Below are 26,070 nucleotides of genomic sequence, written 5' to 3' on the forward strand. Positions count from 1 at the left end.
CTGATATAGATTGTATTGATTTTCATTTTTGTTACTATTTTTATTTAGGTTATGAAATTTTAGTTATATGTTTTAAGCATTAAAATAAGAGGTATGTTCCGATTTTTTTAAGAGTTTCAAATCAATTGAGTTATACAGTTTTGGTTCTAGTTGACAACAATAAGCTTGTTCTTTACTTCAATAATTATTAATATTTAAATTTTAGCATCAATATGCAAATACGTAACTGTCTTCAGAGAATTAAAAGAGTTTTAAAAATTAGACTTCACTTGAATGGGACAAAACTTTTGTGCCAATTGGTACTCTGAAAAAAAGTATTTCTGCAAAAAATGTATGCGTCGAATTTGAACAACCAAATTAAGTTTAGAAATGTCACACTTGTTTTTTTGTTTTTTGTTTTTTTTTACATTAAGGGGTTGTAAATTTATTTGGGCTAAATTCCAACAAATAAATTAAGTAAAGTCAAGGAATCATATTTTAACAATTTTTTCAGTGTATTTTAAAAAAAAAGCCTAATCTGAAAAGATCACAAAACATTTAGTAAAAATATATAATAAAATAAAATACACAACAAATTCATTCATTCATTCATTTTCCTTCGGCTTAGTCCCTTATTTATCAGTGGGCACCACCGTGAAATGAACCGCCAAGTATTTCAGCATATGTTTTATGCAGCAGCAACCAATCGCAACCCAGTAATGAAAAACCCATACACAATCATACACTACGGCCAATTTAGTTAATTCAATTCACCCATAGCACATGTCTTTGGACTGTAGGGGAAACCAAAAGGCACCTAAAAGAAACCCAAGTGAACAAGGAAGAACATGCAAGCTTCACAAAGATATACCAACTGACCCAGCTGGGGCTCAAACCAGCAACCTTCTTGCTGTGAGGCGATAGTGCTAACTACTGAGCCACAGTGCCACCCTAATTTTCATTTTAGTTTTTATCATTTTTATTTCATTAAAGCTATTTTAGTTTTAAGGTGTAACTATGAAAATGAGAGATAACTTCATATTTTTTTCAGTTTTTATTATTTTCAAGTAACAACAATAATTTGAGTTTTACAGTTTTGGTTTTAATGAACAACAATAAGCTTGTTCTTTACATCAATATTTAATAATTTATTAATTTTAGCATCAAAAAGTATGCAAATATGTAACCATGTCTTCAAAACCATGACTGGGTCTTTAAAATTAATTAGATTTCATTTAAAGGGGACAAAACTTTTGTGAAAGACTAATTGAAATCTAAAAAACAATAAATTAGGGCCTACTTTGAAAAAAGAAATCACAAAATTGTAATTTATAATTGTAAAAATAAATAAAATTTGGTAATAAAGTAAAATTGAAACATACATTTTATATATTATTTGATCTAATAATTGTTACATCTTGATCTTTAAAAACCTTAAAACGCATTTACATTTTGTTCTTCAAGAGTCCAATTACTGACAGTCATCCATTTATATTTCACAGACTGTTACTTTGTTAGGTGAAATATTTTACTTTTGTATTGCACATGAAACAAGGAAGTAAAGACAGAATTTCATTCAGGGCTCTCTGTATCTAACAACGGTTCCTTGGTCTGAAAAAAAGGTTCTTGATGGCTGATAAACCACTGAGGCCACCTTATTACGTGCTTCACACTCACACTTTTACCATCTCAGTCAGCCAGCAAGTCAGTCAGGACGCTCTATTCTGGGTGTGAGAGAGCTTCAACAAGACAAGCAACTGCTAAAACACATCCACAAAGACCAAACAAAGCACATCAGAGACCAATGAGCTCACGCTAAAAATAATCTAATAATGAGCACTGCAGCTTCTCTCCACTTCACGCAGCTATTCTGCTTTTACTCAGTCAAGATGTAGGAGAGGGCAGCAGAATCTGATACGGGGCTTGTGGTGTTAATGCAAAGTCCTGATTATTTCAATTAAAACTTGGAATACTCAGACTTGCTCGGTTAAAAAACAGATATTTATTATTTGATTTCATTCATAATTAAAAAGGTCACACTTTACAATAAGGTTTCATTAGTGGATGTATTTACTAACAGCCTACTTGTAGCTTCATTTGCACTCTTCAGAAATCTATGGGTGACGTCACGCATACTACGTCCATATCTTTTACATACTGTGTGTGGAACTCTGCGTTTTTTCATTCGTTCATTCATTTTCCTTCAGCTTAGTCTCTTTATTCATCAGGGGTCGCCACAGCGAAATGAACCACCATTTTTTGTACAGTATGTATTTAAAATGATTCTTTTTTAATAACCTTTTTAAACAGGACTCTAACCTAGATAACCAACAGTAAACCTCCATTCTAGGCTATAGAAGCTCCAACATCTCCTTTCCATACAAATAAACCAGAACTATGTCCTCAATATTTTTGACACTGCATTGGCTCAACATTTACTTGGTTGCAAAGATTTATTGAAGTCAACAGGGGCTCCTTCTATCTCGCTGGCAGTCATTGTGCACTGGGTGCTCTATTTCTGGAGCTCTGCGTGTGTCTGCTCCTCTATTTGGAAAAGAATGTGATCGCGGGGGATCCGGACACAGCTGATCACACCGTGTGACAGCTGAGCGGTGACCCAGCACATTTCACCACTACAATCCCAACACAACATCGAAAGAGTCTGTAGACCGACAACTTGGATCAAAAGAACAAACGTGTTTATATGTATATACAGTAATAAACCGTGATGACATATTAAACGACTCTATTTGAGGATGATAGTGCCCAAATGACTCATTTGAATTAATATTTTAAACTGTATTTGGCACTATTCTTATTCTAACTACTAGAGTTTTGCCCATTATTCAGCTAGACATTTCTGATTGTTTAGAATGTAACTACATTCAGTATGATCACATTTCTTTTACATATTTTGATAAGTACAAGTCAGATTAAATATATGGTGAATTTTTTTACATTAATCTGTTATGCTGCATAACTATGGAACCTTATTTTACCCATAATTTAGATTTTATTTCCATGAAAATTATTTGATATATTTGTCACTTAACTATTATCGTTTCTATGTACATTAACTTGTAAGTTGGAATTTGTAAATTTGACTTGGACAGCAAATAAAATAGTTGCTGCTCTTTAAACTTTCCACTCAACAAAAAAATAATAAAAATAAATAAATCACAAAAACTTCTTTTGTGACTTGCGTTCTCTATAAGAGCACCAGCACAATCCTTTTTAAAAGTCATTATAATAATAACAAATCAGAATATTAAAATGATTTTAAATACTAAAGACTAGTAATGGCTACTGTAAATTTAGCTTTGTTTTTAATTGTTTTTAATACATGCTACATTACTGCAAATTTGCAAGCCAATAAATGCAACCTTGATAAGCTTATGAGAGAGAGAAAAAAAACATGTTGAAAATATGTTGCATCATGGCTGTTTAGTACACAGTGTACCAAAGTTTGTCTAAGTCCCTTTGCCATTTTCTCCTTAAAGGGACAGTTCGCCCAAAACTGAAAATGTACTGTTCATTAACAGTCCAAAACATCCAAAATGTTTTCTTCAGTTAGGGTTCACACTTTTTTTATTTACAGTGATTTGCTCTTCAGTGATTTGCTGTTCAGTGTTTAGACTTACAGCAGTGAAAATTAAACCCTACTGAACTGAACTAAACTGACCTTAAACTCTGAAAACTGGACTGACACAGTTTCAATTTACTATGATCCTCTATGTTAAGCTGCTTTGACACAATGTACATTGTAAAAGCACTATAGAAATAAAGATGAATTGAACTAAATAAACAGCAGATTCAAGGATATGTATATGTAACGCCATAAAATTACTAGAGTAATAATGATGTGTCATTTAAAAACAATTAAACAGTCAGGTTTACAGGACTTTAGTAAAATTAGTTGAATTCAGAACTGAAAAATTCTAAGCAGTTTTGACAAAATGTGCACTATTTGTTTTAGCTTTTGTACAAGATTTAAAATTAGGATTTATAAATTAAGAACTTATCGTTTTTTTGTCCGGTTTTTGACAGCAGTATGGCAATTGTTGAAATAACTCCAAAAAAACTATTTCAAATTGAATTCAACCAATTTTACAGACTTATGTTTATTTTAAGAACTTTCCAGGCCTTGAATCCAAATGTCTGATAATCAAGAAGCATGGGAACCCTGTCAGTAGAATGTTGATGAAGATTTATGCTTAAGCACAGTTGGTTATTGATTTTATTAATTCATTCATTTTCTTTTTAGCTTTGTCCCTTTAATAATCTGGGGTCGCCACAACGGAGTGAACCACTAAGTTATCCAGCACAAGTTTTAATGCAGCGGATGCCCTTCCAGCTGCAACCCATCACTGGGAAACACTCATACATTCTCATTCACACTCATACACTACGGACTTTAGCTTACCCAATTCACCTGTACAGCATGTCTTTGGACTTGTGGGGGAAACTGAAGCACCCGGAGGAAACCCACGCGAACGCGGGGAGAACATGCAAACTCCACACAGAAATGCCAACTGATCTAGCCGAGGCTTGAACAGCACTACCTACTGTGCCACCGTGTCGCCTGGTTATTGATTTATAAATTGCAAATGATCAGTTATCGGCAAAAAGCAAATTAGCAGGCAAAACAATATGAATACATGTGACCCCTGTTTGCATCAATTCTATGAATCCACAAGGAAGACAGTTTCAGTAATAACTCTTAATTAATGTTCTACAGAAGATAAAAGTCTCATATATTTTGGATGCCCTAAGGGCAAGTAAATTAACAGCACACTTTTATTTTGGGGTGAACTATTCCTTTTTAATACGCAATTTATTTTCTCATTAAAAATTCTTTGACAAACATACTTAAAATAAGACAGTCATGCCTTACTATTACACTATTCTGCTCACAAAATAAATTAAACCTTTTATATAGCTTCTAAGATAAATTTCCCTGTTGCAAATATTAATTCGCTGGCCAGAATCCTTCTTAAAGCGGGAATAAAAATGCAGCAGAGTCTTTTGATCCATCCTCTCACACTCCTCTATAAACTAATTTCAAACTGCATCACTAAAGCACGGTACAGCTGAGGATTACACTGAGTGCCTGAGACAAGACTACAGAGAACACACAAAAGTCCTTTATTTAGGTTTCGCCTTGGGCAAGAGCAGACTACCAGCACACACTTGCCACCAGACCAGTCACTCTTGACTTTCAGATGCCTAGCTCCGTTTCCTTTATGCCTCCACAACTTATGGAATTAAAACTGAAAGTCCTACATGGCCTTGTGTTTATAACAAACCAGAAATGTTGAGATTTGATATTCTATAAAAGCTTCAGAGTGCAGAAGTGGTTCTCTAGTGTTTGTATTTAAGTGCATTTTCATATACAGCTCACTTTATAGTCGAGCAGGACATACTGTAAGGGTTTTCCCAAAAAATATCTTATTTTCAGTTTATAATCTATAGTTGTCCTCCAATGTATGCAGTGCCTAATATATAAAGATATTGTCTCTCAAAAGAAAGAGCCGGCTCTGAATCTGCTTAATGAATCCTTATGTTTTAGAATGATTGTCCTGCTATTGATCTATGCCGTCAACACGTTCAAAGTAACCATAAGTTTCAAAATCCCCACCTGCCACCAAATTACAAACACATTGTAATGGCCATTTCATTTCAGACACTGATTAGATTTGAAAAGATTTGGTTGGCTGACCAATTAGAGCAGAGTTTACTTACTTTAAGGGAGGGGTTTACAGAACTTAAAACCTGAACTGATTTAAACCAAATGAAATCATTGCAAAATGATTCTAATACTAAATGCACGTTATGAGAAGAATACTAATTTTCTTACGTTAGTTATATAAAACCCTGAATACAATAATAGGACACTTTAAAATGCCAAATTTATAAATGAGGCGTACAGTACACACAAAACATGGGCAGATGTATATGTCACTTCCCACACGAAAGTTTTAATCAAGAAATAAAATAAAACATGCATGAGCTAGGAGCTGTAAGTATATCTAAGTAAACATATTTAACTGAAATATAGACCTAATTAAACCACTTTAAATCAAAGTAACCATAAGTAATTATGAATAAATTAAAACGGATTCTGTGTACGTGAACCTTTAGGAAGGTTTCTACACTAATTTTATAAATCAGACCACAGCTCTTTAAATAATTATTGTGCTTGTTTACATTGTGCACTGTGCACAGAATGCATTACAGGTTCGTATTTTTGAATACCAAACATCCTTACTAACGAAGATCAGACAAAAACTAAAGCCCAAAGTATGCTTAGGGTTTCAATTGCATGAAAATTATGCAAATAGGTATAGACAATATAGCTGTATTATATGTTTGAGTGGGCATAGCTAAATATCTCGTTTGGTATATGTTGCTACTCTGACTGTTGTCATTTTAAGTACAGCATCACGGCTACATAGTTTTTCTAAACAGACTGCACATTAAACACAGTTGCTTTGAAAATAATTGCAGTTAATACAAACATAAGTGTCATTAACAAGCTCACAACTGGTCTGCCTATAAAGATTTAGCATTACTTAAAAATAATCAATTTCTCAGGAGAAATAATTTGTGTTTGTACTTCCAGAGCCTGACTGTTGTGCTCTATCCAATGGAGCATACTTGGAAAGGCTGTACATTCGACTGTGCATGTACAGTACATTATAACAGATGTGAGTGATGCAATGCACTGCAACTAAAGACAAGTTAGTGACATTTTCTTATTGTAATTTATGACATACTGCCCAAAAAATAGAAAAAATTTATAATTAAGTGCAAACAGCCGTACTATCAGAAAAAGCAGAAGGTCACACATTCATTTATTCATTCATTCATTTCTTACCTACAGTTTAATGAAAACTATGAATATATAATCTACTGTACAAGTATGAGCACATTCAGATGCAGAAATATGTGCATTAAATAATTAAATAAATAATCTATATTATATTTAACTATTTAAATAAATTAATACATATTTAAAAAAAACACTTCAGACTTAATATTTTGGTGACATTTAATTAACATTTATCATAAAAAAGATAAAGCATTTAGTGTATTGTTGTGTATGTGCTTGGTATTTTATTATCATAAAAGCTTCTGTGGCACTAGGTTTTCAGCAAAATGTTGCACATTCTAAAGTTTATCGTTGCTGTTTTGGTTTTACAATGTGAAAAAGACAGGGTTTTTTTAGGTCTGGACACTGGATTTAATTAACAGTTTCCCATGAATTATTCCACCGCTCTACTTCAAATCTCTTGTTTCACACCACAAATCCCCACTCTATTTTCACAGGGTGCTTTAAAGCTTTATTTTCCCTCCTTTTCTTGACTGCTAATCCCATTTAGCATCTCATACTAAGGGAATTTTTCTGAACTTGGAAAACACAACCAGAAACATTACTTCTTCAATCCTTTAAAATAATGTAAATCATTTCAAATGAACTTAACAAAATTTAGTGATTGACACACTGAAAGACACTGAAAGATATGACCTCATGTGCACACCATAAGCTCTAAAGCGAAAATGGCCACAGAACATCCACCTGATATCTGCTTACCTCCTCTCTCCGCTCTTCAGAAGGGCCTTTGAGCTCTCTGGCCTGGTCATCTTTGGGGTCAAACAGGTAAATGTAGTCAGAGGAGTAACTGACCAGCACTTCTTGTCCATCTTCACTGTAACACAGAGAGGTGACGCGGCAGGATTTGGTGGACAGGTGCGCTGGGACGAAACGCACACACATACCGGTTGTCCCTCTGCCCATGTAGTTACCTTTTAAAAAAAGGAAGAAACAAAAAAGGTCAACAGGATGCAACATTTAAAGCTGTGGGATTGTTTCTAGTTTAAAAGAGGAACTGTAAATTCTAAGAGTGTGAAGTCTACTTAAGAGGAGCCTAAATATACAAGCTGTTTTATTAATTAGTTCTGAGAGTTTATTGTGGACATTGAAACAGAAGTCGAAATGCTAAATTTAACAGAATAATCCAATCACATGAAGCACATTTGTTCCTTTTTGAACTTAAATTAAAGGCCAAAATGCATTTATATTTTGAAATATTTAGGATTTAATTGTTTTACTGTCATTCAGTTTAATGTCTTTGGGGAAAACATGTAAAAAAAAATATACTGTAAATTAAATAAATAAATAAAAACTTCAATACACATACAATAACCTACAATAAACAAAGAATCTAATAATTATATCATAATTAATACATCAATATTGTCCAAAATGTAAAATTCTATAAAGATTAAATAAAAAAAATGTATGAACACAAAACAGGCGGTCCATTCCTCTGTGGCGACCCCTGATGAATAAAGGGACTAAGTCGAAGGAAAATAAATGAATACAAAACAATGAGTAGAAATAATAAACATTAAACTATACAGATATATTTATATCCTTTGTTCTTCCTCATATTTGGGGGTCCATAACATCTCAAAGATTTCAATGTTTGACCTCAAATGCTACATATAGCAGATCATCACCTTAGAACTTAAATTAAGGGCTGAACGCGGATCATTTCTCACCCGTAGCTCTTGTTCCCAGCATTCTTCTGTCATAGATCCTCACTGAGCTGTCTGAACAGCCCACAGCGAGATAGTAGGGGACCAGGGGGCAAATGGAGATTGAGGTAGCGGCTCTCCGGCAATTAATCAAAATGTCCTGATAAGGGATGGTAGAGAGAGAGAAGAAAATTGAAGAAAGGGGTAAAAACAAAACAAACAAACATAAACATCAGTGAATCAAATCACAGATTAACTAGAATTAACTTCTGTGTAAAAATATACATCTTTTGCAATATAATCAATAATATACAGCCATGGTAAAATTTGTAAACGTTTTTGAAATGAACATTTATGCTCCTTAGTGCTCCATTTGCTTGATCAAAAATACAGTAAAACGTTGATTGTGAAATATTATAACAATTTGATATTCTTTTTTTTATACATTTGAAATGTTTTTCATATTCTTATAATTAGGCATGGGACGAGAACTGGTTTCAAGGTTTACCACATTTTGGAATTTTCTATTATACCGTTCCTACGATATATGCAAGTTCTGTTTTTTTTTTCAACTATTTTGTTGAGTTTTCTCTTCTTAAAAAATATAAATATTGTGCTCAATGGGGAAAAGGTTGTTGTTTTTTACCAAGACATTTAAAAAGAACATCAATATAATCAATTTAATTGAAAATAATTTGGAGCAGTAATCACAATACCGTGATATTTTTATCCAAGATTATCATACCGTCAGAATCTTATACCGGCCCAAGCAGACTTGAGATTACAAATATGGGTTTTCATCAGTAATTACAGTTACTTTAGTTTTCAGAATCACATGTTCTTTAAAAAAAATGTAAATATACAAAACCAACAGCATTTACTTGAAATAAATATATGTAACGTTACATCTTTTTACAGTTTCTTTTGATAAATTTAGTATCATGCAAAAAAAAGAGAGCGCAATTAAATGGTAAATAATGAAAAATATTAAAAATATGCTTTAAATTAAAAAAATCTTAAGATAAAAAATAAGAATAAAAATTTAATGTTCTTATTTATCTAATATTTCTAAAATAACTACCATATAGAAAAAAAACAAGCAAAGTTTTAAAGAAATATGTATAGTATAATACAGTCCTATCAACAACACAATTCTATTTGGTTCAAAATCTTCCCATGTACTGTTAATTAACCCAATTTGACAGCTAAATCACTACTACTAACAGAACTTGAGCAACGATCTAAACAGCATTTCCAACTTCAAGCAGTGTGATGTTTCTCTCACAAAACAAATGCCTTCTGATAGCAAAAAATGAAAGCAATCACGCCCTCAGGCCAATACCGCACACTCACTCCGTGGGTTGACAAATGGAGGTTGTAAACTGCTTCCTCATCAGTGTATCTGAGATGCAGTAATAGTTCTACATCAGTGCTGTTCAGCATCTGTAATACTGTCTAGTACAGCACTATATGAAAAAATGTGCAGTGTTGAGGTGTATTTGTTGTTGTATGCATTTGCTGCACGTTGAAATCTTCTTACATCTTTACAGTCTTCCTTTGTGCAGCTCGTCTTCATCCGCAAGTCAAACCACCTCACTGTACCATCTTCTCCACAGGACAAGAAGGTATAGGGGTCATTTGGCACCGTCATTATCTGTGGATGGAAACAAGGAGAGAGAAAAATTACAGCAACTTCTCACCTCGCCACAACGTTGACTGCAAACAAAGATACTGCTTGTATACAGGTACATTCAGTGGTTGTGGAGTTTATTTCTGTTTCAATTCAATTCAGGTTTATTTGTAAAGCGCTTTTTACATAAACTAATTAAAAATTTAATAAAGTTAAATTTACAATAAAATAGAAGTTATTATATACAGTATAAACATGATTAACCTGCAGTTTTATAGCATATAGGTGATGTATATGCATACATGTGTACATGTTTCCCAGCAGTCACGCAAATGTTGTTCTTTAACAAGGTTGCGTTACATGGAAAATGTAAAAAAAATATATTATATTATAGATTTGAAACTTGCTAATAAACCTATTAAAAGTGTTTTTGAAATATTTTATGCAAATAAGTCTTTTGGTGTTGACAAAACAGTAGCAAAATTGTATCTGTTAAGTTATATAATACACTTACAGTATTTTGCCATGTGAATTACTGTGTGGACTTCCATAGGAAAAACAAATACTATAAAAGAGTTCCTCAGAAACGAAGCCCTGGGGCCTGTACCATGAAGTTAGCTGGCTAACAAGTTTTAGTTTAGTTTGCACAAATTCTGGGTTTTACATGAAGGTAACTCAGCTCAGCTCAGCTTTTACATAATACCATGACAACAAAGAGTGATCAAAGTAGAGCTGCTTCATGGTACTTAAAACCCAAGATTGATGCAAACTAAAGTTTACACTAATATGTTTTAGTTTTAAAATGCATAAGTTTTGCTATGGTTACGCCATCCGTGCACACTACTCCGAAGTTTTTGAGCACCAAAAACTGAGCTTTTTGAAAACGCTGAAGAGGCCGTTTTCAGTCTAAAACACTGCTGCTCCGTCTCAGTGTAAATGGGGGAAAATGGTGACATCTGAAACCAAAGGTGGGGCTGCTGACATTCGCCTATCTGATTGGGTCTTTTTTCTCAATATTAAGTAGCCTACACAAAGTTCATCCTCGTAAGTTCAGGCTTCAGAAGATTGATATGGAAAACAAACTCTCGAGGACACGTCGGGTAAATCTTCAAAGAGAACAGTTTACTTTATAACCTCATTCACATCACCCTGGCTACGTTGTTTCGCTATCTTGACAATAAAATGAAAACATGATATAAAAAAACTGCTATTTTCATTTTGATATTAACTTAACAGACGCAAAAAATGTTGAGGCGTCATGTAGCTACATATTTATATGACCATCATCTTCACTGTATGCATAACTATAACAAAACGGAAGCCTATAACATTACTGCCTGCTTTCATTTACTGAAAATATGAAACATATTTTGCTGAATATCACACAATCTCTTTTGCTAAATATCAGTTTTAATAATCAATAACAGCCATTATAAAACGTCCATAGTATAAACAAAACACACAATGGAAGTTTATCCCTGCTGCTTTCAACATTCTTTAGAAAAACTTAAAGTTCAACAGAAGAAAGAAACTCAAACAGGTTTGGAGCATGTGGAGGATGAGTAAATGACAGAATGTTCATTTCTGGGTGAACTATCCCTTTAAATGACGCTCGTACCTCATAAGCAGTGCCATAGTGGCAGGTGAACTGGCACTGTCTGTTGATTTCTTGGCTCTTCTCTGTGTGTGTGTAGAAAATGATGCCATCTCCTGAGCAGGACACAATCTGTTGATCGTTAGTGTGGGGCATGAACTTTGCGCTAAAGATGTTGGCCCGATGTCCTGAACGAATAGTCGTTTTGACCTGAGGACAAAAGCATGATCGTTTTAAAATCAGTGGAGAGAATTTTTAAATAAGCCACTCATTAGCATAGGTTTGATTGAATCAAGCTTTGAAAATTAACTTTTAATTATCCTAATTCAGTGCTTCAACGTTTAGAACATTTTTAGAAAATTCTAGCTGAAAACTCCAGATGATAATTATTTTCATGTTATGATCATCTTATACACTACACACTGGATCAGTTAGAAAATGTCATGTTCTCTTAATGAAAAGAATATAAAATATGAATCATTTAGATTTGGATTACTAGCCAATATTATATAGATACTTTACTACTATGTTTACAGCTTTATTGCATGTTCTGAAATATATTTGTTTACATGTATATTGATTTATTTGCTAATACAAAAGTATATGTTTACAGCAATAATATAAGGAATTAGCACTTCCAATTTGTGCTTTTAATTATATGGTCGTTATAATAAAGCAGGCAGATGTATACAATTTGTTAGATTATTTTCTAGAAAATAGTGAAAATGTTAATCAGCTTTGTGGTATGGCCAGTAACTAATTAATAGCTGATATGAAAAACTCTATATTTATTATTTTAAATAGTATTTATCTAAAATAGTACAATATGTCATAAATATCCCAAAATACAGCAATGTTTTTCAATTATTACTTTGTTTTGAAATTTTGTAGGTCATGCAAGTATTAGATGATGGTATTATATTAGTGATTAAAAAATACTCATACCTATATATATATATATATATATATATATATATATATATATATATATATATATATATATATATATATATATATATATATATAAAATATTTATCTAATATAGAGTAATCTGGTGCGCATTCGATGATTCAAAATACTACTTAGAATGCTTAAATAACTTGTAATGCAAAAGTGAAATTTTACTCATTGCACGTTGTCTGTAACTTACCTTTCTGTTGTAAGGGTTTGTGATAACCAAGTTAGTGTCATCTGAACCTGATAAGATATACTCTCCAGTGTCGTTCCAGGATATGGTGTTAACCTAGAAAAAAACAGCAACAACAGCTGATGTAAACACAAAAGTTAATTGTTCTAAAAAAGACAAGCCAATTTCTTAAAATGTGCCATTAATTAGCTTACTCTATCGAATACTTGATCACAAATTAACATTCTGTCAATATATTTAATGTCCATTTTGGAATTACATGTAATGTTTGAGAACACAAAGAATCTTAAAATGAGCAAAAAAATCCAACTTGTTCAACTGAGGTGGATCATTTTATATATTAAGATTAGGGCTGCAGAGTACTGAGGAAAATGCAATATGGTTGTTGAGTATTGCGATAGGAATATTTCGTATATTTTTCCCTAGAAAAATGTTTATTTAATGATATTTAAAAAAACGGTAAAATATATTTGTCAGATCTAATTTAGATTAAAAAAAACTGTCAAGGTGCAAACATTTGGAGCCTCATGTATCAACGCTGCGTACGCACAAAAACTTTGCGTACGCCAGGTTTCACGCTCAGAATCGCTCACGTTTGGATTTACTAACAATGAACTGAACGTGGGAATGTGCGCAGGTTCACGGCAGCTTTCTGGCAGGCGTACGCACATTTTTTGTGCGTGTCTGTTTTATTTCCATTGGCGACTCCTAGAGGCAGTTGTGTTAAATTCTTCTCTACAAAGTGACTGATCCTTGCAATGGCAGCTGTATGAGACGGGTTCATATAGTAGGTATGTAAGATTTCCATACAATACAGTTGACCAGCTAAACATTAAAGCACAATTTGCAGCGGTCGCCTGTTTTCCCAATGTAATCTGAGCGATCTACCGCACGAACATTGCTATAAAGACACTATCTGAAGATGAATTTGCATGCGTGAATCAGAAACATTTCCATTCAATAAATGTGCATATAAAATATGATGCACAAACTTATTGATGATTCCTACTTGTCTTTCTCTTGATAAATAGTGGGCAAAATCTGATATGTAGCAGGGAAAAAAAGAAAGAATTTATTAGACGCTGGATTCGAGCCGAGTTTATGCTCGAACATGTCAGTACATGATCACATGCTTCTTATGAGGTGCGCCACTGAGACAGCTAAGGGTACTGCAACAGTTTTCAGTTATAAACCACACTATTTCTGTTTTAAATGCACTCAGTACGATGTTCAGACCCAACTATGTTAACCGTATCAGCTAAACTCTCCCACTCTATTTTTTTCTTTTGTTGTTAATTCCGGAGAACAAACTTGCAAATAACACCACTTTTCTCCGGTCTACCTCCGAAAGCAGCACCTCCAATTCACATTCTGTTCAAAGTTTCTCTTTTTGCTTGATTTTGCCGTTGCTTTTTCGTTGGGTTTTTCCATTAGCATAGTCATTAGCATATTCATACGGGGGAGGAGGCAGGGAGGGGTTTTGTGCTCGTGCATATTGCGCTCAGTTTCACGTTCATTCAGATGTACAAAAGAATATGCGTGAGATTCGGCGTACGCAGTGTTTCATACATCTGAATTTTTTTCTGCGTACGCACATTTACAGCTTTGTGCGTACGCAATGTTTTAGTAAGATTTCCACGCAAGTCTTCGTACATGAGGCCCTTGGTCTTTAAACACTATGAATGAGTTAAAACTTCAGCAGATATTCTGAATCTGATTGTCTATTTTCATTTAACAGCCATTATTTTTAATTTTAGCTCTAGGGTAACTTTTGGGTCGCTCCAGCCAGTAGCGGAACAGCACCTATTGGGAAGGCAGGAATAAAGATAGTAAGGCCCCATCTGATTGGTCAAATTTAAATAGACAGCCATTGCATAAAATAAATGTAATTAATCACACACAATACATATATTGTATCTACTATTATGGCGATAATCATACTTTTGCAATATATTGTGCAGCCCTAGGTAAGATGGCATATGAACAACATATTAATTGAATAAAATCCATGATCCAAAAAATAATGTGATTTTTAGCATCAACAGGTCAAATGCCTGAAATTTTTGCAAGTCTGATTATCAAAGAGATTCACCTTTACCTCAGAGCACTTCTCATACAAATGAAAGCTCTACTTCATTTACAATATCCCTCATATTAATACTAATTCAATTCACAACACATTTTTATACAAAAATCAAAGAGCATTTTGAAGAATAAGCTTTTGTATTACAAAACAACATTATCTGATCAGAAACATTATTTTAACTTACAACATTGCAGAACTCTACTGTGCAGAGGCCTGTGCCTTTAAGAGCAAGCTATCAATATTTCATCAACTCAAGGCTGATACGCTCTTTTCCTCCCCTTTCTAGAGCAGCTCAAACCTCATCACACAGCGTCCATTTCCTCTGACCTCTGCCTTTCTAAAATAACATCACTGGAAGGGATTAAGCATTTATCCCTCGTCCTGCTCTTCCGCTTTTTGCTCTGGAGCTCTGCATTGTGTAGTAAGGACAGGGAATTAGATTATATTTAATGTAGTGAGATGCGTTTCAAGCTAAAATACCATGTGTTAAAAGCACTCTGAACTGTACCATCAGTGAATGTTGGGAGTCCGCTTTAAACGAGGAAACCCTGAAACGGAACCTGAAACGACAACCTAAAGTCATGTGATACCTATAGCTAATCACCTATATCTTCTTGCAGTTAAATATGCACAGCGGCTTTTCTGTGCATTTGGCCTGGTTTTACACATATGACCTTTCCTTCTGATGTTCTTTCTTGGGAATGGTTTATAAATCTGGGATATTATACAGAAAAAATTACATAAACTCTAAACACATTTCTCTTTAGATAGAGAACTAGTATGTAATGTATAGTTTAGATCCCCCACCCTATTAAAATACAGTTATACACATTTAACTGTTATTAAATGTGTTTATGAAAACTTGACATGTTGGCACATATTAAGCAGCTCCTTCTCAATATTTCAAATAGCCGATAGAGTTTTGTTTATATCACAGTTCAACAAGAGATGCTGAGTTTGGTAAAGCCACATTTGACAGCTTTTGACAGACAAAGGCTAACAGTAATGCTGAGTCTGTCTGACTGTTTCTCCTCCTTTAAAATACAGCTTTCACAGTAGAATTCAAGTTGATCTGATACATTTAGTGTTCACATTGTGGTGACAATACTGCAAAACAGGGCTTCATTCACTACATTGTAAAGCACACAGTATAGTTTAGTTGGCAGGATTCTTTAGATTCTAGAGAACGTTTGATTGAAAAGAAAAGAGAGGAGCTGAAGTGCAGAGTGATATCGACAAAATCATTGATTTATATTGGCAGAAATGAGAGTGTGTAACTTTTGAATGCATTTATCTTTTAAATGGAAATTTTGTCATAGTTTTGGAGTTAATACTGTAGTGATAATGCAGATAACCTTTAAGGACCATTCCACCTTTTTTGGAAATAGGCTCATTTTATAACATTTTAAAACGGTAATTTTTTAATCGAATTTTTGGGTCTGGTGAGAGAATTTTTAGCTCAGTATAAATAATTAAATGGGATTTGACCATTAGAACCTTGTTAAAAAATAATATTAAAACAAAAGATTTTTTTAAAATTTCCCTATTTTAAGCTTGATGCTTCCATAAACCGTAGAAAGCTGATGAAAAAGTTGCCATTTTTTAGGCTGAAATGACTAATTATATAAGCACATAAATCCAGCTAGGTAATGTAACAGCGCTGTATAATATATTTCCGCCTGCTGCAGCCAAAGTACAACAGAAAAGTTACTTGATTATTATGCTATTGCATTCTCATCAGATTCAAGAAATGTATGCTAAGCTAAGCTAAAAATCACTCCCACCATACTTGGACATAGGCTGAATGGATTCAGAAACTCTAGGTGACTTGTAGAATGAGATTTCCAAATAGTGTTACATGCAAACTCCACATAAAAATGTCTCAGCATAGCCCAGTCGGGACTCAAACCAGAAATCTTGCTGTGAGACAACAGTGCTAACCACTTGGCCACTGTGCTAAATAAGAAATAATATTGATTGGTGCTAAATTCTTTATTTAAAAAAAAAAAAAACAAGAACATCTGTCCTTTATCCCAGAGGCCTTGCTCTTAATCCAAGTCGTGACATGAAAGCGTCCTGCTTGTAGGAAGCCTCCAAATAATTCTACCACTTCCTAAACTACGATAACATACGAGTAAATGTTTGTGAATTAACAATAGCTTGCAAACAAACCTTACACTATCAATATTATAAAAGCATAGTACAGTGTAGGGCTGCTCGATTATGGGAAAAATCATAATCCTGATTAATTTGTTTATAATTGCAATCATGATTGTTCAAAACGAAATTATTCGCCCTCCTGTTATTTTTTTTATTTGTTTTTTATAAATATTTCCCAAATGATGTTTAACAGAGCAAGGAATTTTTCACAGTATTTCGTATAATATTTTTTTTCTTCGGGAGAAAGTCTTATTTGTTTTATTTTGGCTAAAATAAAAGCAGTTTTGAATATTTTGAAACCTATTTTAATATTTTTAGACCTCTTAAGCAATATAATTTTTTGATTTGTCTGCAGAAGAAACTACTGTTATACAATGACTTGCCTAATTACCCTAACTTGCCTAATTAACCTAATTAAATCTTTTATTGTCACTTTAAGCTGAATGCTTGTATCTTGAAAAATATTTAGCAAAATAGTATGTAATGCATTATAGCAAAGATAAAATAAATCAGTTATTAAATCAGAAATGAGTTAATAAAACTATTATGTTCAGAAGTGTGTTGAACAAATCTCGAAAACAGAAATTGGTGGAAAAGGGTTGCTAATAATTCAGGAAGGCTAATAATAATTCTGTAAAACTGTATATAGAGTTATTTTCCTCCCTGTAAATAAGGAAAGTGAAATAAATACAATAGAATAAAAATATGAAACAAACTGCGCTTTAAGTATCGTTCTTCACTGTAAGAAAAAAACGTTCCAGCTACAAAAGTCCTTTAGTAAAGAGCAGTGAGTGATTTTGTTGTTTGATCAATAATGATAAAAACAGTCAGCAGCAGGAATATTGCGCGCTGTGAATTTAAGAGTATTGCACTTCTAATTTATGGTTTAACTTTCATGTCTTTTGATTCTCAACTTGTTTGTTTATTACATAAATGAGGGTTGATATGAATAATCACTAAACACCGCATTTTGACACAAATTTGCATAGATTTAAAGTGCTCACATTAAGATGACTTAAGATGTATGTGCTCTGCTCGTCTCTGAGGCTGAGCGCATGCACACAACAGCATGTGGTCTCTTTCACATTTTGAAAAACATGAATGATTCGAATGTATACCAATGAATGATGCGCATCCCGTGCTGCAAAAATTACATTACATTATTTGCTTTTAGTCATTTTCACGGGAAACTGAGCTTTGCAGAGCAACAAATGTGTACAGCTGGAAAGAGGGCGGTATTTGATGCAATAATCGTTTTATCTCGATTTTTCATAACCGTTAGAAGCCAAATTCAAAATCGAAACTGAATTTTCGATTAACTGCACAGTCCTAATACAGTCTAGCTTTTAATTTCTGTAAATTGTCTTTGCTGAAAAGAATTAAAACTGGATTGTGTTGAAAAATGCTAACGTTAGATAGCATTGAAAGCACACACTGCAAATCAACATCCATAACCATGCCTCCTGAATGTGCACTAGACAGCACCTCTACAATATACAGTATTATTCACCAAAGAAATCTTTATAGTACAGTTTAGTAATTACAATGACAATTTTTAAAAAGAAAGTTTCTCTGTCTGAACCGCGTAGTCAGGTAATTTTGAACACTTTGATTGGACAAATAATTAATTTCTAATAACTGATTTATTTTATCTTTGCCATGATGGCAGTACATATTATTTGACTAGAACTTTAAGACACTTCTTTACAGCTTAAAGTGACATTTAAAGGTTTAATTAGGTTAATTAGGTTAACTGGGCAGGTTAGGGTAATTAGGCAAGTTATTGTATAACGATGGTTTGTTCTTCAGACTATCGAAAAAAAAAACATTGCTTAAAGGGGCTAATAAATTTGTCCTTAAGGTGCTGTTTAAAATTTTTTAAAACTGCTTATATTCTAGCCGAAATAAAACAAATAAGACTTTCTGTAGAAGAATAAATATTATCAGACATACTGTGAAAATTCCTTTGCTCTGTTAAACATAATTTGGAAAATATTTTAAAAAGAAAAAAAAATTAAAGGGGGCAAATAATTCAGACTTCAATTGTGTGTGTGTGTGTGTGTGTGTGTGTGTGTGTGTATATATATACACACACACACACACACACACACACACACACACACACACATACATATACATATACATATATATATATATATATATATATATATATAATCTGTTTTTAAAGTGCTGTTCCAGCTGTTTCTCCCATGTTTGTGCTCCAAATGCTAACAGTCACCTCAATATTACTATCAATATTCCTCTCAAACTAATTTGACCTGTGCCAGTCACAGATGTGCAAGTCTGTTAAAGCCCATTAACAGTTATATTGGAGTGTTTGTCATTCAGAGGGCTTGCAATTAAAATAGAGTACATGGCTTTGTTGGATGTCCCAGCAGCAAAGCAACACTGACAAAATGACGTCCCTGGTGGCTGCCTGGCGCCTATCAGCCTTCCAGTTTAAATTACTGACAGATAAAGAACAGGAGGCACTGATAAGTGGGTAGAAAGAGATGCACACAGACACACACACAACAAGCACAGCGATTCCCCTGAGACAAAATAACCCAGACAGGCACATTCTCCAAGCACATTTATCAAGAAAATAAATTAGCTCACAAAAAAAAGACTGCTGGGGGGCAAGAGCATCAGACACAACTGGAGAATTCAGTACAGGTGGAAACAAAGACTTTAGTGACTTACACATCCATCGTGCACGTTGAGAACTGCTTCGAGCTTCAGCCGCTGCACAAACTCTCTTCTGCCTACAGAGAAAAAGAAATTAAACGTTTTATTGTGGCATCTCTTTGATTTCCAAACTCATTTGGATTGCCTGTTAATCATATAAGGCAAATACGGTTGAAGGCAAAACTATAAGCCCTCCAGTGACTTTTATGTTAATTTCCAAAGCGCTGTTTAACAGAGCACAAAACTTTTTACAGTATTTCCCATTATATCCTTACTCCTGGAGAAAGTCTTGTTTTTAATTTTGAAAGTTTTTTAAGGTCATTAAAATAATCCCCTTTAACAAAGTATATTCTCGATTGGCTACAGAACAAACCACTGTTGTTCAATGACTTGCCTTTTTAACGTAGCTTTTCTTACCTAACCTAATTTTTCAAACTACATAGTTATTAACCTAGTTAAGCTTTTAAATTGTACTTAAAAGGGCACCCATGATGAAAATCATAATCTTTTGGAAACTGTTTGGACAGAACTGTCTGTAGGTACAGTATAGTATGTCCACAGTCATATTGGGGTGATAGAAACACAATACCTCACTTTTTATTAATTTCCTGGTGTTAAAATATGATCCAAGTCACTTCCATTTTGAGACCAACCACAACGTAAAGTAGGAGTGGGGTTTACCTGCCAAGCGGTTTGATTGACAGCTGCTTATTAACATGTCTTTGTAGTAACGCGTATAATCATATCATTAGGACAGGATATGCGCAAAGCAACCGGGATTAAAAGATCTGTTCAGCTCGCTGTGATCATCCATCAATCATCATCAAATGTGACCAAAAAAGAGTTTTACAAGTTTAAAATACTTTTAAAACAGTGCCTTTTTGTACTTAATTACTGTGATTTTACAGTCTTTATCACCACAGCCGCATGTCAGGTACAATAATAAAAGAAGAAGCTTCAAATCCTTATTTGTGGAGGGTACATCGGGTTTACTTTGTATATTAACATAACGGATATCCATACAACAGTGGATATAAACATGTATCCTGTCACATTTGCCGTGCAGAAACAGTGCAAAGTTAAGCGCGCACAATGTGTGTGTCCGCTGTATGTGTGTCTGCATGAACTTTGTAACGACATTGTGTGTGACTCGTTGCAGAAAGGCTTGAATCTACTCCAAGACAAATCCATCAAATAATCATTGGGAAGGTTCTTACAGTAGTATTTCCCACAAACATTACTTGAGATCTGCTTCCTTCATGTCTCTCACTGTGCTGTTTATCTGACGCAGCCGAGGTGGAGATTGAGGCACACTCTGACAGGCACGTAGGAACGGCGGGCAGGGAGAACTAACATTAAAGGCACAGGCAACAAAAACTGTTAAATTGTGCTCAGAGCAGAAAATTCCAATATTCTGAAAGGTTTAATAAATAATCTGATTGGTGTTGTGAGCTGAAACTTTAGAGACGCATTTTGGCGACAAAAACAACTTTTCTTAAACCTTGAAAAAGAGGTAAAATAGCTGAATACTAGTATCTTGCAAAATAATTAGTAAAATATTATGTACTGTCAAGCAAGGAAAAAGCTAAATAAATTATATATTAGAAATTAGTTAATGAAACCATTTATGTTTTAAAATGTGTTGAATAAAAATCTTCTCTCCGTTAAAAAGCACTTAGAAAATATTTGAAAAAACCAATTAAAAATCCAAAAATGTAATTGCACAACTAACTGTTTTTAAACAGGTTTCCCCCTATTACTGGTCAGTAAATGAACATTAAGAAATTAAAAAATACTTTAATTAAATGCATTTATTTTGACATTCATCAATCCTACTTCATAAAAATGTATCACAGTTACCACAAAAATAGTTTTTGATTTCTGATAATTAGTGCTTTTACCTCATCCGCAATATCAGACTCGTCAGGCCTAATGTAATGATTTTGTTAAAACAAAAATCAACTATTCATATTTATTATTGTTCAATTATTAATAATATTTCAGACTATTTGTGTTTTTATTGCATTTTAGCAAATAAATCCATTAATACTGAGGAAAAAAAATTTGAAGAAAAAGTACAAACTGTACAGTGTGGGTTGACCCAAGGTTAAAACATCAGCTGCTCAAACAAACAACAGCAATGTCTGGTTTAAAACACCACAATTTCTGGAAAATCAGCCATTATTATCAAAAAATACATGTTTCAATTCAATCAAGATATATGCGCAAATGTCTCATTCACTCTAAAGCTGAGCTTAGCTAGACAATCAGAGATTTATATGAATAACGGGCACAATAATGCAAGTCTGAAAGCCCATTTATAATATAAATCTAAGCTGAAGCATCTCTAAAACTATTTTATGTGGGTGAGGAGGCTGGAATGATTGTTAATGGCCGCTGATATCTTCATTGCTTTGGAGCAATGCCAAAACACTATAATGTTACGTCCTGTATTTGCTGAGTCGTGTACACAGACGGATAACATCCAGTCATACACAGATTTAATAATGTCAACAACCCTGCTTTGATTTGTTGATGTTCTTGTTTTAAATTTGCTTGCTTAATCTCTCATAAAGCATTTGATATGCAAATGCTGCCGTTTAAGTCCAACAATACCAGTGGACTACAACTCCAATACCAAAATCTCAATCCCATTCAATAATTCCTTGCAAATTTCTTCGTAAATTTATAGTTTACAATTTTTTAAATCCCTGAGTGACATATATCATCAGTCTGTGGATGTTAAAAGACTGTTCTTTCCATGGTTGTATTTACAGCCTCTGTAATAAGGAGCTACAAATAGCAAGTGCCAAACTTAGGTCAACCATTTTCAATGGTGCGAGCCTGGAAAAAAAACAGCAGCCTGAGATGACATTGCTCTATGCACTTATTTTTACTGGAGTACAATTAGCAGACTGGAATTTGTAGGGACGCAAGTTAAATTCCACACTTGATCCATTCACAAATGCTCATAACTGAGATGGCCTGTTGTTTTTTTGGCTCATCTGTGTTTTTAACCATCAGCGTTGGCAGGTTTTATAACACGAACAAGAGCCGAGCTAAATACGGCACACTCTGAACGATATGCTATCATCACTATCTGAATGAGATCCAGAGTAAAACAGCTCACATGCTCCGAACACTGATCATATGGGCACAAAATACTAAAATTTAACATCCAGTGCTTTGGATATAGAATACTAGTACATATTTGGGTCAGACTAGGTGGATTCAATTACATAAGCGTGCTTTGAAGTTTGCCAAGTCTGGCTGACACTTCACTCTGGTCTCTCAGCTCAAGTGTAATGTTGCAGAGGGGGCCGAACGACTACAAAACACAGCTACAAATTCAACAGTAAAGTAAAATATATATGTTTTTGTTTTGTTTTTTGTATGATTTAAGTGAAAGTGACTATTAGAAGTCAGATAATGACAGACTGTTGTGTTCACGGTCAATTCCTGACAAAAAAAAATATTCAAATAAAATGAAGGCGCAGCTTAATATTGAGCCACAATAAATTTTTACTATTAGCTAAATTGCTGCTTATTATTAAATTATTTGGAACTTATCATCTTCTATCCCCCCTTTCTTTCATTGTATGTAAAAGCACACCATGGATATGCTACTAAATAGGTTACATTTAAACACTTAACAATTCTTATACGGTAATACTCTTCCTTTTTTTAATAAAAAAAAATTATTTATAACAAAAAAACAATATAAAATTTTCAAAGCGTGTAAATCTGTACTCAATGCTAAAAATATTTGTAGAAACAACAGTATGTTTTGAATCATCAAATCATTGTTGTGAATCAAAAGCTTACAGATTTACCCAAGTTTAAACATTTCTTACAAAAGCAATGCTCCTAAATAGGAATACACGGTATTGGAAAACACTGACATTGCAATATTTTATTTGTCAGCGTACTTTTACCAGATGAAATGAATGCTTCTATTTGTAAAGATTTCAACATTTTAGACTGATTAGAATAAATGGTATTTTATGGTTTTCTGGGAGTCTGGCAAATGTTAAATAACACTGCATAGACTCGATCGTATACATAAATATAATCTTTAAGTTATAAATATTATAATTCCATGTGCCTGAATGCTTTAAACTGGCTTGAAATGCTCACACAGACACAGGCCTTAAAAATATTTGCAGATGATAAACTTCACAAATTATGTTTGTTTTTAACTGTGGCTCCTGGTTAATGTGATATTGATACTGAAACGATATGTTCAGCCTAGCATGCAAATAAACAAATAATAAGTGGCAGCACTGTGACATGATCAATTATTACAACCTATTCACATTATGATTCCCTTAATCCCAAAAAAAGAATTGTGTTGGCAGTGGCGACGCAGTGGCGCAGTATGTAGTGCTGTCGCCTCAGAGCAAGAAGGTCGCTCGTTCGAGCCTCGGCTGGGTCAGTGTGGGTTTCCTCCGGGTGCTCTGGTTTCCCCCACAGTCCAAAGACATGCGGTACAGGTGAATTGGGTCGGCTTTTGTGTGAATGCATGCATGTTTCCCAGAGATGTGTTGCGGCTGGAGAGCCATCCGCTGTGTAAAAATGTGCTTGATAAGTTGGCGGTTCATTCCGCTGCGGCGACCCCAGATTAATAAAGGGACTAAGCCGAAAAGAAAATGAATGAATGAATGAATGTGTTGACAGTCAGTGAAAGCAATAATGCATAGACCGATATCCATACCTACAGTGGTGTAAAGTAACAAATTACAAATACTCCAATTACTGTAATTGAGTAGTGTTTCTCAGAAATTGTAATTTACTAAGTAGTTTTATTAATGTGTACTTTTACTTTCCCTTGAGTACATTTCTAGTGCTGTATCGGTACTATTACTCCATTACTTTTCTTCAAGCTGCAGTCACTACTTTATTTCTTCTTAATTATGGGGATTAGAAAAAATTCAGTCTTGTGATTTCTGTGCAATAGAAGTCGCCTCATAATAAACTATCTCAAGACATGGGCGATTTATAATTGCAGAAAACTGTTCAAAAACAATAAAAGGGTCCAAGAAGATGTCCAAAATCTTTACACACAGTGACCCAGAGACTGTTTAGATGCATGTTTCTGATGAGGAGATGACGGATGTTTACTGTATGATGACTGAAATGGCCTTAAAAATTTACAGGGCACAAGATATCAACATAACGTCAGATTGACGTTCTACCCTAGTTTTGTGGGGAGGTTGCATTTTCTTTAGAAATAAAAATTGGGTTGACCTCAGAACCCAATGTCAATGTCCAGCGTCCAACCTGAAATCAACCAAACATCTAACAATGTTACAGCTTGACGGTGTGTGGACGTTACCACCATGACGTCTATCAGATGTTGGATTTTGATTGTCATACCTGACGAATAAATGTCAGTATTTGACATCAGTGATGTTGGTTTAAGATGTTGGCTTGGCGTTGGATTTTGGTCAATTTTTAACACAACCTGATATGAACATCATTTGGCGTTGTTATTTGACATTAAAATAACGTCCTCAGAAGCTGGCTTGGCTAGACATTGAATTTTGGTCACCGGACATCATAACCTAAATCTAATTTAATATTAACATCTTAAGACGTTGTGCTGGGCAATAACTAAATGCACTACAGAATGTTACGTACACGCACATAAACAAATTACATGTAAATGCATCAGCTTTTTACAGTGTAATACTCATTACTCAGTACTATTGAGTACGTTTAAAAGGGCTACTTTTTACTCATACTTTGAGTAATATTTACAACAGATACCTTTACTCGCACTAAATTTTTAGGCAAGTAATAGTACTTCAAGTATGATTGTTCAGTACTCTTTCCACCACTGCATACATATAAGCTAAATAATACAATTTTACATTTAAGAACAATGTCTAAAATTGAAGTGTAGTTCTATCCTAATATCTCATGTAATTTTAGACATTGTTCTTAAATTAAACAGTTCTCAATTGTCAAGATGGGTGAACATGGGATAACTTCATCAGCCATTTTATCTAAAAATGATTATACGTGCAAGCTTTTAAACAAAGTACTTGTAAATCATTAATACCATAAAATAATAACATATGTAACAAGACATACCTAACAAAGTTTCATTAACTATGCAATCGTGTGTGTTTAATCACATGTCTAATAGTTTGAATGAGCGAAATCAAAGCAGCATAAATAAGTAAACAAATAAAACTCTGTGGCCAAAATAACTTCCTCTTAAATGCGATAAAACAATAACG

The 26,070-nt window shown here is 33.8% G+C and overlaps 1 protein-coding gene across 21 annotated transcripts in view; it reads right to left on the bottom strand.

Moving 5' to 3' along the window:
* The window catches only part of dcaf6 (ddb1 and cul4 associated factor 6), a 53,959-nt gene that overhangs the window by 27,218 nt on the left and 671 nt on the right, over window positions 1-26,070 (bottom strand). For all 21 annotated transcript variants that reach the window (XR_012384999.1, XR_012385003.1, XR_012385001.1 and 18 more), the window contains exons 2-7: window positions 19,841-19,902; window positions 12,895-12,987; window positions 11,769-11,954; window positions 10,061-10,174; window positions 8,545-8,680; window positions 7,574-7,785 (exon numbers count right to left, since the gene is read on the bottom strand). Coding sequence is in view for 16 of the 21 variants with exons in the window: in XM_068223436.1 (XP_068079537.1) it covers window positions 7,574-7,785; window positions 8,545-8,680; window positions 10,061-10,174; window positions 11,769-11,954; window positions 12,895-12,987; window positions 19,841-19,902 (803 nt within the window). In the remaining 5 variants the exon portion in view is untranslated. The remainder of the gene's footprint in view (window positions 1-7,573; window positions 7,786-8,544; window positions 8,681-10,060; window positions 10,175-11,768; window positions 11,955-12,894; window positions 12,988-19,840; window positions 19,903-26,070) is intronic.

Source organism: Danio rerio, chromosome 9 (assembly GCF_049306965.1).
Source record: "Danio rerio strain Tuebingen ecotype United States chromosome 9, GRCz12tu, whole genome shotgun sequence".
Lineage (NCBI taxonomy): Eukaryota > Metazoa > Chordata > Actinopteri > Cypriniformes > Danionidae > Danio > Danio rerio.